The sequence below is a fragment of the Sitophilus oryzae genome, unplaced genomic scaffold, assembly GCF_002938485.1.
Source record: "Sitophilus oryzae breed Bouriz unplaced genomic scaffold, Soryzae_2.0 scaffold_227_pilon_pilon, whole genome shotgun sequence".
Lineage (NCBI taxonomy): Eukaryota > Metazoa > Arthropoda > Insecta > Coleoptera > Curculionidae > Sitophilus > Sitophilus oryzae.
Window position 1 is genome coordinate 3,030,426 of NW_022146782.1, and position 13,966 is coordinate 3,044,391.

General features: G+C 31.2%; 4 protein-coding genes across 5 annotated transcripts; 2 read left to right on the forward strand and 2 right to left on the reverse strand.

The window, feature by feature from the left end:
* Positions 1-8,429: 8,429 nt before the first annotated feature.
* LOC115884296 lies at positions 8,430-9,314 on the reverse strand. The gene is made up of 2 exons (XM_030902837.1): positions 9,152-9,314; positions 8,430-9,098 (listed from the first exon to the last, which is right to left on the reverse strand). The coding sequence occupies exons 1-2, from the start codon at positions 9,230-9,232 to the stop codon at positions 8,490-8,492; spliced, it is 690 nt and encodes a 229-aa protein (XP_030758697.1). The 5' UTR covers positions 9,233-9,314; the 3' UTR covers positions 8,430-8,489.
* Positions 9,308-11,347, forward strand: LOC115884295. Of its 2 annotated transcripts, none has more exons than XM_030902834.1 (4): positions 9,308-9,548; positions 9,687-9,824; positions 10,560-10,670; positions 10,730-11,347. In XM_030902834.1, exons 1-4 carry the CDS (start codon positions 9,332-9,334, stop codon positions 11,284-11,286), a joined length of 1,023 nt encoding a protein of 340 aa, XP_030758694.1. In that variant the 5' UTR covers positions 9,308-9,331; the 3' UTR covers positions 11,287-11,347. The 2 variants fall into 2 exon arrangements, with proteins under 2 accessions (XP_030758694.1, XP_030758695.1); XM_030902835.1 differs by having other exon boundaries at positions 9,308-9,533.
* A 202-nt stretch (positions 11,348-11,549) lies between these two features.
* LOC115884294 (WD repeat domain phosphoinositide-interacting protein 3) lies at positions 11,550-13,381 on the forward strand. The gene is made up of 6 exons (XM_030902833.1): positions 11,550-11,708; positions 11,786-11,961; positions 12,025-12,282; positions 12,338-12,526; positions 12,580-12,817; positions 12,879-13,381. The coding sequence occupies exons 1-6, from the start codon at positions 11,642-11,644 to the stop codon at positions 12,983-12,985; spliced, it is 1,035 nt and encodes a 344-aa protein (XP_030758693.1). The 5' UTR covers positions 11,550-11,641; the 3' UTR covers positions 12,986-13,381.
* LOC115884297 (ubiquitin-like protein 4A) lies at positions 13,369-13,876 on the reverse strand. The gene has a single exon (XM_030902838.1). It carries the CDS (start codon positions 13,809-13,811, stop codon positions 13,425-13,427), a length of 387 nt encoding a protein of 128 aa, XP_030758698.1. The 5' UTR covers positions 13,812-13,876; the 3' UTR covers positions 13,369-13,424.
* Positions 13,877-13,966: the final 90 nt, after the last annotated feature.

Below are 13,966 nucleotides of genomic sequence, written 5' to 3' on the forward strand. Positions count from 1 at the left end.
AGAGTATACAGCAAATGTGATGATTTCCTTACTAGATCACAATACGGTTTTAGAAGGGGGACAGGAACAAGAGAAGCCATCCTGAGTTTAACGTTAATTGCAGAGAGGTACATGGAAGTCCAAAGGAAGCTGTACGTATGTTACGTTGACTACAAAAAAGCCTTCGATCGAATACAGCATGAAAAATTAGTAGAAGTTCGCACTGAAGTAGGCTTGGATGAGAGAGATATTATCATTATAAGGAACACATACTGGAATCACAAAGGTTGTGTCAGAACAGAAAAAGGAAATACAAGATACGTAGACATACAAAGAGGTGTTAGACAGGGATGTATATTGTCACCATTATTGTTTAACGTTTATGCCGAATATATAATCCGAAAATCTCTTCAAAATTGTCCAGAAGGGGCTAAAATAAATGGAAAAATTATAAACAATATAAGATATGCAGACGACACCGTGGTATTAGCAGAATCCGAAGACCAGCTGCAACCCCTAATGGACAAACTGACAGAAGAAAGTATCAGGATGAGATCTGGTTTCCTCAACATGCGGAAGTTTTTGTGCCATCCCAGAATAGGTATACCAACGAGGCTAAGAATATTAAAATGTTATATATGACCCCTACTTCAATATGGATGCGAAACTTGGACGCTAAGACAAGAAGACCTCAAACGCCTTAATGCTGTTGAAATGTGGATGTATTGTCGGATGCTGAGGATAAGTTGGACCTCCAAAACAAGAAATTGTGAAGTTTTAAACAGAATGAAAACTCGTCCACACCTAACAGGCACAATTAAAATCAAAAAGACTTCCTACCTTGGACATATAATGCGGCACTCAGAATATGAAGAAATACAGCTCATAATAGAAGGAAAAATCGATGGAAAACGTAGCATAGGGAGGAAAAAGAAATCATGGCTAGGTAACATAAGAGATTGGACCCACACCGACGGAAACACTCTTATTCACCAAGCTCTGGACAGAGAGTCATACGCCATATTAATCGCCAACCTCAACAGAGAAGGCACCTAGGAGGAGGAGGAGTCATAAATAAATGCAAATATTTTTAGAAGTACTATATTTCGACTCCAGAAACATGTCTATGAGTTTTTATTTAAAAAAAAATTATTTGAAAATTTGGAGTTTTTTGGAAATGTTTTTAATTTTTAGATAAAAAACATAATATGGCAACATAGGTAGTAGATCAAATTTACAAGAAAGAAAATCCAGAAAATATCCAGTGGTTCTGAAAATTTTAGAGAAAAATATATTTTTTTAAATTTTCAAAGTCATATTTCATATCTCGGTTATTTTGGACTTATTTGAAAAAGGGTAAAGAGAAAATATATTTCTTTTATCGAGATCTACCAGCCATGAAAATATTTGCACATATTTAAGACTCACCCTGTATAATACAAACCTTATAAAGTATTAAAATATAATTAAGGATACATTAGAGACGCATATTATGACTAGTTGATGTTTGACTAAAAAAGCTTAAGAAATTCGCTAAATTTCAAATCAAATTCAAATTCGATATGAAATTTTAATTTATCGATACTGTAAAACATCTCTAATACGAACTCGATATCGAAAATTAAATTATCGATACTTCGAAACCATCCCTAATAAAGAACGCTGAAAATTTCTAGTTTATAGACTTTTACATAACACACATCTGCGTGTGTTCTTCGGATATTCAATCTGAAGGAAGTGGATAATTTCGGTTTGCTTGTTTCTCCAAACGTTGTTGTGTATGATGGGAATGCGTTTGGGCAACATCCGCTGGAGAACGCCATTCTTGAGGGAAACGCCGAGGGTTTCTTTTTGTAAACAAGCGATAAATCGATATGGCAGACGCGTTTTCTCAACTTTGTATCTTCTCATTTGGACGCAGAAATAACTTTAACTTTTATATGGTTGTACCACGAAACTTGTACTACAATATTCTTTCTTGAAGCAAAATACAACAAGAAGGTGTGCTATAGTCTGTAAAACGAATAACTTTGAATTTGACAGTTCCCGCGGGCTTTTCTAGTGTTAATTTTATTAGGTTAGCAACTTGCGGTCATGCTGACGCAATGCCGTCTCTAATAGAACAGCCTCAGAGCGAGATTTATGACGTCACGCTAGTTAGGTACTACGGAGTAATAAATATGTTGTAGAATACATGGAAAACATAATTATTCCTCGTATTTTTGGTTTGTATTTTAATAATGATATAGTTTACATGAAATATACATAATATACAGTTAATAAATACAATATATATACGTATTTATAGTAATAAATACTTTGGCAGATAAACTATGAACCATACAAATGCAGCAAATGTTTTACAATATGGCTGAAATCGTACTCCATAGTCAATGTATATAGTTTTTGTGTTAAGAATAATAATTTAAAAAAATATGTGGTCATCTTTTGACAAGTTTATATTAGTTTATTAATTGCAGTAAACATTATACTATATAAATAAATTTTGTGAATGCAAATAATAATACATCACTATTAGTAGATATTGAATGTTTTTTGTTAAATTAGATCGATTTTCAAACCCCAAAATTTAAAATATATTTTACATTTTACCCATTATCTTATGTACTACCTATTCATTATTTGTATATTTTAAAACATTTGCTGGCATTTGTATGGTTCATAGTTTTATTTGCCAAAGTATTTATTACAATAAATAGGTATATATTATATTGTATTTATTAACTGTGTATTATATATATTTCATGTAAACTATATCATTTTTAAAATACAAACCAAAAATATGAGGAATAATTATGTTTTCCATGTATTCTACAACATATTTATTAATCCGTAGTATCTAACTAGCGTGACGTCATAAATCTCGACCCGTGGCTGCTCTATTAGAGACGGCATTGGTCTAATATTTAGAAATGTCAAAAGCTGATGACGTTTTACTTTTGTCAATTATGACATTTCGTGTTGATTTTTGCAAGAAGAGGAAGAACTGTCACTTGTTTTATTATTTTCCTTTTCTATTTCACGAAAGTAAAAAGAGTTACCTATCCGATTCGTTCAGGCACTCAATTTAAAGAATATCAGTAACTTTTTTGACAGAGGGATTTTATATTTGCCATGTTGGTAAAAAATAACGGTCAAAATTCAAAGTTATTCATTTTATAGACTATAAAATCATTTTTGAAAACTTGTCAAAATTTGGACACACGCTAAATGGACTTGATTTTCCTATGTCTCGAAGTCTGTGGACTTTTCTGTATAATCTCACAGTAACTTAATAGATTGCTCGTCATATTATATCAGCTCGTAGGAGATTAGGAAAAAAAAGCTATTTATAGTATAAAAAATTAATTTATTTAACAAAATTTAATTAGAGATGTGACAAAATAGTTACATTTCTATTGGTTCTATCGGACTTTTTTCGACTATATAAATCTTTATTTTTTGTAAACTTTAATGCATAAAATATTTTCAATCTAATAAATAATTTAATGATGTAAATAAGAGGAAATTTCTCACATGGGTGGTCAAATTCTATAGTTTTCATTATATCAAACAGCCTCTGAATGTTTTCTTCAGTGCAAAACTCATCAAAATTTAATATAAATAATTTTTCCAGCCTGTAAATAAAATGAACAAATCTGACATACGGTAACTCCCATTCAGAATCTCAGCCAAAAATTGAAATAAAAGACGCCTAAAGTGCATCTGCTAAGAATTTCTTTTAACTATACAGAGTGAGTCTTTTAAAAAAGTGTACATATTTTTTGGGGTGGTATATTTCGATGCCAGGGACACTCCTATCGGTTTTTTTTTTCGCGAAAAAAAATTGTATTTTTCGAAAAAAAAATAGATTTGTTTTTAATTTTCAGTTAAAAAAACATATCTTGAAAATACGGCAACATAGCTCAGGTATTTTGGATTTATTTGCAAAACAGTACAGAGAAAATGTATGTTTCTTTTATCGAGATCTACCAGCCCTGAAAATATGTGTCGTTATTTAAAACTCGCCCTGTATATGGTTGCTGTTTCGTGTTCAAGACACCAAAAAGAAAATAATAAATCTGAATTCTTAAGGGACCTCACAAAAGGAAATAGTATCTTAATTATAATAAAATTAATAAATTTCTTAGAAGATGTATATTATGCATTGAAAATAATATGAGTCATAAGAAACTTTTCATTCAAAGTGTGTGTTCTCCCTGTGTTGTTTTATGTTAATAAGGCTAGTTTATCACAATGACAGAAAGGCATTGTCTAGACATACAGGGGGAATAAATAAACTTTTGTGTAGAGTACAATTTTTTTTTTTATAAAAATTTTTTATATTTTTTTTCCTTGAATAAAAAAGATGAACCTACTAGTAAGAGAGCTAGCAACGTCGGAAAAACAGGTATTTTAAGACGTCTGGATCTTTGATATATCTTTTACTTGTGCTTTTACTATGCTCTCTAGAACAGCATGTCTGGCTGCCGGTAAACGTTGCGTCACGTTGCGTTCCCTACTGCGCATTGAAAGAAGATCCTATATTTTTGTTAGTCCTTTCAATTCTAGTATTGAATATAAATCGAACATGTCTCCATAGAATAAAAATAAAAATAAATATATATTTGTTTTTTTTAATCACCAGAATTATTTAATACTTTACTATCAGAATATAAACGAAAATAAAATAAAAAAGTCTTTGCCCTGACCCGGATTCGAACTCTGAATCCTCGGTTCGTGGTCGGAACTCTACGCACTGCGCTATGGAGACATGTTCGATTTATATTCAATACTAGAATTTAAAGGACTAATAAAATATAGGATCTTCTTCCGATGCGCAGTAGTGAACGCAACGGGTATCGGCAGCCAGACGGGCCGCATGCTGTTCCAGAGAGCATAGTAAAAGATATATTAAAGAGCCAGACGTCTTAAAATACTTTCTCGAAAACGTTGCTAGCTTTTAGACTACACGAAAAACACTGTATATATACAGGGCGAGTCTGAAATAACTGAAAATATTTTAAGGGGCTGTATATTTCGACCCCAGGAACACGTCTATAAGATTTTCTTCGTAAAAAAATGGAATTTTAAAGTTAGTACTAGTTAAAAATCATAATATCTTAATAATATGGCAACATAGGTTATAAAATAAATTTAATTAACGCCCGAAATCCCAGAAAAAATCCAGTGATTCTCAAAATATACGAAAAAAAAATATTTTGTTTTATAATTTTTAAAGTAATAGATATAACTCGGTTATTTTGGACTTGTTTGAAAAACGGTAAAGAGAAAATATGTTTCTTTTATCGAGATCTACCAGCCCTGAAAATATTTACACATATTTAAGACTCATCCTGTATAGGTAATCTATCTTTTTTGTTTGAAATAATTACACGCCACCACTGTTCACGTCTCTCTTTGAAACTATCAGGTCTCATTGACCAACTACTAAGAAGGCAAATGATATAACGCTATAAAGTGGTATAATCGAAGCCACAAAGACATTTCCTCAAGCCATCGATTACGATTTTTCTTCGCCTTTCTTTTCCGAAACGAGTTTTAAATGCGACCAGCTCAAGAGAAATGGACACTTTTCTTCTATTTTGTAACTGAATCAGTAGGTTTATCAGCGCTACTTCTCATTACATAGCCGCATCGACTTTTCTAGACAACTACCGCAAAAAAATCAGCGGTTAGAGATGGGGTTATTATATCGATATCGATATAAGGAAAGGACATAAAGTGATGTGGTGAAAATAATAGAGACGTACATCTCTAATCGGGTGACTGAAGATAGGAGTTACGCACTGACACTGTTAACCATTTTATTTTTATTGCTCTGCAGAAAATCGGGGTCGATAAATGCAACATAATTTATTTTCGAAGAGATTACAGCACTAATTAGTTGCAGTGGGGAGTTTTCGAATGCATATGTACAGTATTTGTATTTTTTTAAATGGAACACCCTGTATATTATTGCATTTTTAGTTTCTACGATTAAAATAAAGGTAAATTTGATTAAGGTTTATTATACTTAAACCTTACGGTTTTTGAAATATTTTCAATTTTGTGAAATTCCAGTAAAAATTTTAAGGCTTCATTTCTACAAGGGTACCAAAGTTTTTAATACTAAATATTTACTGAAGTTTATTTATTGATCAGTTATTGTGTTGCAATACTAAAAATAATACTACCTTATACAGAGTGTCTAAAAATTTACTTTAAATAATTATTAGCTTCACACGGCAATAACTTGTTTAATTTAAATGGAACACCCTGTATATTTTACGAGAATCAGATGCACAATTTAATTTGCATTTTATCAAATTATATTATACCATTTTTACCTATCTCTTTAAGTTTCCGTAGAAAATGCATTTTCTTGTAATTTAGAATTTATTTATCAATATACACATGGAATATTGACATTTTAGATTATTTTTAAAGATGTACCAAATTTTTAAAGAGTACAGATACTAATATTGTGGATATAGTTCGTTTATTTCATTAAAAAATAAAAAAAAAACTATTTAAATATTTGTTAAAAAGGACCAATTAATATGATTCCAGTATTCAAACTACATTAACTGACTGCATTGATTAATAATAATTGTTCCAAATGCTAAAAAAACTGAATTTTGTATGAGTATTAGACAGTGTGATAAAAAGTAACACCTTAAAAATGATATTTCATTTTTTACTAAATGCTTATTTATAACAACAGAGACTTTAATTTTGATAACTTATTATTATATTGATTTCTGACTCAATTCCACATTTATATAGAATAATTTATTAACGAATACAATTAAGTATGTAATTAATTAGTATATGGGCGGAAATAATGGTGCTATATTTAATTAATGGTATACTCTTTTATAAAGATTTAAATAGTTTTCTTTTTGCATACAACATTATTGTTTTTAGCCAAACGATAATATTACTAGAATGTCAATATATGATGTCAATATTCCATAGGTGTCAATAATAAAATGTCAATATTCCATAGATATATTGATGAATGAGGTCTAAATTATAAGAAAATGCATTTACTACGAAAACTTGAAGGGATAGGTAAAAATGGTATAATACAATTTGATAGACAATTAAATTGTGCATCTGATTCTCCTAAAATATACAGGACGTTCCATTTAAATTAAACAAGTTATTGGCATTTGAAGCTAATCATTATTTAAAATAAATTTTTAGACACTCTGTATAAGGTAGTATTATTTTTATTATTGTAACACAATAACTGATCAATAAATAAACTTCAGTAAATATTTAGTATTAAAAACTTTGATACCCTTGGAGAAATGAAGCCTTAAAATTTTTACTGCAATTTCACAAAATTGAAAATATTTCAAAAACGGTAAGCTTTAAGTGTAATAAACCTTAATCAAATTTACCTTTATTTTAATCGTAGAAACTAAAAATGTAATAATATACAGGGTGTTCCATTTAAAAAAATACAACTTTGATATTTTTTACTTATTTGGGACACTCTGTATCTTGTAAATTATTTTTAAATTGTACCTCTAATAGTCCTTCATCGAACCCAAAACTTAAAATTTGTAAAAATATAATCGTTTAGCTACAATACTCCGTGTCGTATGTGGTGAACAACCCTGTATAAGCGTGATTTCGGGGTCGAAATAATATTAAAAAATTAATAAATTAGGTCTGATTAAGGATCTATTTCTACTACACTCAATCGACATTAGCGTACAGGACTGACGTGGTCGGTGCGAAAAGGCTACGTTCGGCGAGTTAAGTGAGTGGATGGCGCCAGGAAATAAGGCGCTGCGAAGAAAGAAGAGGGCAAAAAAACGAAGCGCATACGCTATTTCTAGTGGCTTCTGTGAAAAAAACGACGTCTCGTAACAGGTTCGACCAGTAGCAAGAAGTCTATTATCGTTGCGTAATGAAGTAGTTCTTCGCCAATTGAAGTCGTCCCGGCATTGTGTACCGGCGCAACCTCATTTATCAATCGCGGGGAAGCAGCGCCGATAGTAGGTACTCATGTACTTCGGTTCAATAGGACTTTGTTTATACGTAGGACATTATAGGACTGGATACAGAGAAGTATTAGACTGGACACTGTGATCTAATAGATCTATTGTGTCCCCCTTTCTTTAATAAGATAACTCATCATACAGTCTCGGGGCTTTGACAAAATGCAGTCTCTGAGACAGTTTTACAGAGGTTAGTTCTTCATCTCTGATATACAGGGTGTTGCTTAATGATATGCTAGTATTTAAGAAAAAAACTTCTTATGAATATCTACATAAATATATAAAATGCTAATGTTTATCTGTGTCGTCTCTACTGAAGTAACGACTTGCTCTAGAAAGTTGTTTTTTTTACTAAAAGATAGCTAATTGGCTCTTCTAAAAACTGTGGTCGCACAAGAGCAATCATCAAAAGTTTTAACACAAATAAAACAATAATGCCAAGATCTGTAATTCATTCTTTGGTTATACAACCTAAGGTTATAACAATACTTTTTATCTGACTATAACCGATCGACTTTTTCTTGGCTGTCTTTTCCCTAGTTTGTAAAATTTTACAAAATTTACCGCTCTATTCTTAGCCTCGTAGAATTTCCTCTCAAAATCATCATCTTGTCTCGGAAGAATACTCTGCCTTACAACTAACCTTTCAGGATATATGTCAGCCTGTTTCAGTAAAGTTTTCAAAATAATAATATCACCTTTCAGCTCTCTTAATTTCCGCAGAAGATCGAGCTTGAACATTGATAAATCAAAGGAGGACAAGTTAAATTTTAGATTAAATCCTGTAGGTTCATACTGAATGCTTTGATCTTTCTGAACCTTGTCGCGTACAGGTATAAAATGACCTAAAGGTAACACTAGATCTGATAAATTTGATGGGTGTTCTTGGTTTAAAATCGTAGATCTTTTTGAGTCTAGCACTGATAAAGATTTTGATCTTGAAACCATACAAATAACTTGATGATTTCTGTTATTATTAACTTCAATATTTTCTGAAGTTTGTATTGCATTAAATTCTTCATTATTCTTTATTGTTTTATTTTCTAATTCTTCACCTTCATTTTCAGGCTCACTAAATTCATCGTTTTCGTCCGTTTGAAACTACAAATTCTTATATTTGTACGAAATAATTCAGTTAAATTAAAAATACATACGTGTTGATAGATACAACAAAACAGTTTGCTAGTTAGGACATTTTTAAACAGGTTTTTGTATTTCTTTGTAATGTCTGGCATCGTGTACACTACCCATTTTAATTTTGAATATCTCTCTTATTCCATCTTAACTAAATAAAGTCATTCGGTGTTTGACAGTGACATTGTTCTAGTTGAAATATGTCTGGTTCAAAAAAGAAAAAGAAGTCAAATAAAGAGACCGAGGATGTTTCTGAGACTAAAACAGTAAATTACGATGAGCTGATAGCGCAAGATCCAAATTTTTATTTTAGTACTTCAAAGTTCTCGTTTCCAAACGGTGATAATTACGAAGGTGAATTTTGTGCTCACTCTAGTGGGTTGGTATGGAGGCAAGGAAAAGGTACAAGAAGAATAGGTACCCTTAGATTAAACTCGGAGAATATTTTTGTAACAATTAAATGAAAATTTCAAAGAAAGAACAGTATTTCTGTAATAATAATGTATCGTTACCAAAATAAAAATAAACACGCTGTATATTTATTATCATTATTAGGAACCTACATTACAAAAGATGGTCAGACTTATGAAGGATCATGGGATGGAGATAAGTTAGTAGAAAATACTGACGTGCATGTTACGTATTTAGATGGTTCTCAATATTTTGGGCCTCTATGTAAAAATAAGTATACAGGTATATTACAAATTGATTATTATTCCAAATAAATTTGTAAATATGGTATCGAAGTACCGTATGATCGAAAAAAAGTGTCCAGGTGGCTTGCAAATGACGATCAATGTCATTCCCCATATATAATTTGACATATAAAATGACAGCAATCTTCATTTTATAGCCATCGCTGACGCCGTTTTTTTTCTCGATAATATATTGTTATAATAAAAGTACAGGGTGTCCCAGAAATAAGTGCAAGTATTTTAAGGGATGGCAGATCTCGATAACAGAAACATATTTTCTCTTTATCGTTTTTCAAATCAGTCCAAAATAACGGAGTTATTTTACTTTGAAAATTTCCAAAAAAAAATATTTTTTGCTAAAATTTTGAGAGCCACTGGATCTTTTCTGGATTTTCTTTCTTGTTTAATCTACTACCTATGTTGCCATATTATCAAGAAATTATGCTAAAAAAATCCAAAACTAAAAAAAACAATCCAAAAAATTTGTGTTTCTGGGGTTGAACTACACTACCAGTTAAAATACTTGCACTTATTTCTGGGACACCCTGTATAATATATTCGAAAAAAGACGGCGTTAGCGATGGCTATGAAAAAAATGAAGATCGGATGATATGTTGTATGAACTGATAAAATTATATGCGGAATGACCAAGGGAATGACATTGATCGCGTCATTTTCAAAAATTTGTGGAAATTTGCGAAATCTGGCAAATCTATCTGTATTTATAATGTAGGTCCTGGAATTTACCAACTAGATGAAAAGGTTCAATTGATTACTAACTTCGTTGATAACAAACCCAGTGGTGAACTCACTCTTATCGATCCAAATCAAAAAGCTTGGACAGGTATACTAGATTAATACCTTATTTATCGTCCTTATTTTTACATATTTCTCCGTCTACAGGGTATTCAGATGAAAATGATGAAAGCCTTTTAATACCTGAACACGCGTTCTACAGTTGCCTGGGCAAAGATTTAGGTAAAGGCAGATCGAGAGAAAAACAAATTATCAAGAAAAAAAGCAGCACAACCAGCAAAGATAGCTTAACCAGTTCAAAAAAATCCGAACAATCAACCACCGATGTAAAATACAAAGACATACGCGAACTCGAACAGCAAATCTTCGCAAAATCCCAAAAAACACCCTTGGAAATAAACTGGGAAGACTCTGAATGGTACCAAGAATACAAAGAGTACAAGCTCAAATATTTGCCCGTCTATTGTAAGGTACTTAAATCCGGTAAAAGTTCCTTATCAGCCGAAGAGCTCGAATGGTACGATAAGTACAAGCAGTTCGAAGAGAGGTACGAGAAAGTTATGAACGACTTTAAAAATAAAGAGAAGAGAGAAGGTGGACCCTATAAAAGCAAATTGTTCGAAATTATTCATTCGCAATCCTACAAGAACGAGAATAAACCAATAAGCGTTTTTTATTCAAGAGTAGCTCCAGAAGATGGCTGATTATGGAGGGTTTTTGGTTGATATTAATTTATTTTTTAATAAAATTCTGTACGCCACTGAATAGAAGACAGGTATTCTTCTTTTATTTTTTAATTGGCCTTGACATAAATAATGTATATCTGCCAGGGCTAACCGACTGATTCTTGACATAAATGGTCTGATACATTAAAACTAACAAACAGCAGAGAAGAAGAATTGTATATGATTTTTTTTATTCTTAATTTTTTTAAAAGAAGAATTACGTCTCTTAAGGCCATTAAAATAAAAAAGAATTTCAATGGTTAAGTTTCATTTAATGTCAAACAAATGTTGAGAATTTTGTAAAATGTAAATATTTTTATTGTATATTTTTACAATGAATTTGGGAACAAACAATCAATATAGAAATGGACTTATTTTTGCCGGATTTAACCAGGATCAAGGTAAATTTGAAATATCTAAACATATTTTTTGTTTTTTATTTACTATTTTTTGTACGGCATTTTTTAAACATCGTTAGGTTGTTTTGCTTGTGCTACAAACACCGGATTCCGCGTATACAACTGTGAACCGTTAAAAGAAAAAGTTCGTCAAGATTTTGATGATGGAGGTCTAAGTTATGTGGAAATGCTGTTTCGTTGTAACTATCTAGCTCTTGTTGGCGGCGGTGATAAACCTTTATATCCACCAAATAGGGTAAGAATCCTAAAATATTATTATTAAACTGTAGTAAATGGTTTTATGAGACTTTTGTCTTAGGTTATGATATGGGATGACCTCCGTAAAGCTACTCCAATATATTTAGAATTCAATGACAAAGTTCTTGGAGTGAGATTACGCAGAGATCGCATCGTCGTTATTTTAGATGGAGTAATAAAAGTGTACACTTTCACACAAACCCCCACTCAAATTCACGTTTTCGAAACTTGCTCAAATCCTAAAGGACTGTGTATGCTGTGTCCAAACAGTAATAATTCACTGTTAGCATTTCCTGGGCGTAAAACTGGATATGTTCAAGTAAAAACATTATTTTTATTAAGTAAAAATCTTGCTTAGTAATGTTCTTATATAGTTAATAGATCTGGCCAATACAGAAAAAGCACCTTTGGATATAGCAGCACACGAAGCAAATATAAGTTGTATCACTTTAAATTTACAAGGTACAAGGCTTGCTACAGCTAGTGAGAAAGGAACACTGATAAGAGTGTTTGATACAACAAACGGTGAAAAAATTCATGAACTTAGAAGAGGCGCAAATCAGGTATAAATTATAACTTAAATCTTGTAATTTGTACTATACAATTTTTTTATAAGGCCATAATCTATTGCATCAACTTTAACCATTCATCAACTCTGCTTTGTGTATCATCCGATCATGGAACAATACACATATTTGCCCTTGACGATCAAAAACTAAACAGACAATCCAGCCTGGCAAACACGATGTTTTTGCCAAAATATTTTTCATCAACTTGGTCTTTTTGTAAGTTCACTGTCCCTAATGGACCACCATGCATTTGTGCTTTTGGACAGGACAACAGCTCTATAATAGGTAGAATATTGTTTTGTTTGAACATTTCATTTCATTCACTATATTTTCTTTGTTGTTATAGTTGTCTGTGCTGATGGTTCATATTATAAATTCGTCTTTAACTTAAAAGGAGAGTGTGTCCGTGAGCAAAGTGCACAATTCCTTGAACTAACTGATGACACATTATAATAATAAACCTAGGAACTAATGAAAGTCTTTCTAGTTGTGATTTTACTTGGATAAATAAACTTTTTTTGCCTTAAATGTGTAAATTTAAGCTATCTAACTTGGCTAGTTATGTCCTTTGGAGGTAAATTAAGAAAGAAATAGACTGATTTTATGTTATATTTTTAAATTTACAAAAGCAAAATATTTAAAGGTTATTCAGTTTCAATTAATTATATATGTTTATATATGAAGAACTAAAACTATGCATAATTTCTGTTTGTCATAGGAACACTGTGAATTAATTATGTACAATAAGTACAAAAATGTTAGTGTCTAGGTAAAAAAATACTCTTTATTGTAATATGGTCAATATGTCACCTTGCAAAAAATATAAAATAAATAGATATTTTACATTAACTTTTTTATTGTTTTCTTGATAATACTTATAATATAAACCCATTTATACGTTCAAGTTTGATATTGCAATTCTTTCCAAGTCGTCTAGGCTCAAATTATCCACTTTATTTTGAAAATTTCGCAAGAATTCATCCACTATAATTTTACACTGTTCCTCTGAATAGTATCTTCTTAAAAACTTGCCTAAACTGCTTTGGAGATTCTCCGGTTTCTTAATTACGATATATATTTTCGTACCCTCTTTGATTTTGGGATAATCACCCACTTTTTTGCCATCTTGCAGAGGTGATCCTAACAGCACCAAAGTTTGTTGTGATATGGGTATTTTAAGGTCTTTTTCTACTTTATTCTTAATTTCGGCAATTGGGGTGGTTTCGTCAACCTCTATAACAGTACTTCCGCCTTTTAGGCACTTAATTATTATTTGCATTATAATAAAAAAAAGTAATTACGTTTTAAAAAATGATTTTTAATTTATTGACAAACAAATTTTGGTTAATTTTAATTAGATATAATGATTTACCGGCTACAGCTACCAGGGCTATCCGGCCAGTTAATAGTTTAATCAAGCTACCGTCGTGCATT

Bases quoted from the DNA above. Each gene is read 5' to 3' on its own strand.
- LOC115884294 (XM_030902833.1), top strand. From the start codon at position 11,642: ATGAATTTGGGAACAAACAATCAATATAGAAATGGACTTATTTTTGCC. The intron at 11,962-12,024 runs GTAAGAATCCTA...CTTTTGTCTTAG, and splicing joins CTTTATATCCACCAAATAGG to GTTATGATATGGGATGACCT. The intron at 12,527-12,579 runs GTATAAATTATA...TTTTTTTATAAG, and splicing joins TTAGAAGAGGCGCAAATCAG to GCCATAATCTATTGCATCAA.
- LOC115884296 (XM_030902837.1), bottom strand. From the start codon at position 9,232: ATGCCAGACATTACAAAGAAATACAAAAACCTGTTTAAAAATGTCCTA. The intron at 9,099-9,151 runs GTATGTATTTTT...AAGAATTTGTAG, and splicing joins TTTGTTGTATCTATCAACAC to TTTCAAACGGACGAAAACGA.
- LOC115884297 (XM_030902838.1), bottom strand. From the start codon at position 13,811: ATGCAAATAATAATTAAGTGCCTAAAAGGCGGAAGTACTGTTATAGAG.
- LOC115884295 (XM_030902834.1), top strand. From the start codon at position 9,332: ATGTCTGGTTCAAAAAAGAAAAAGAAGTCAAATAAAGAGACCGAGGAT. The intron at 9,825-10,559 runs GTATATTACAAA...TTTATAATGTAG, and splicing joins ATGTAAAAATAAGTATACAG to GTCCTGGAATTTACCAACTA. The intron at 10,671-10,729 runs GTATACTAGATT...CTCCGTCTACAG, and splicing joins AAATCAAAAAGCTTGGACAG to GGTATTCAGATGAAAATGAT.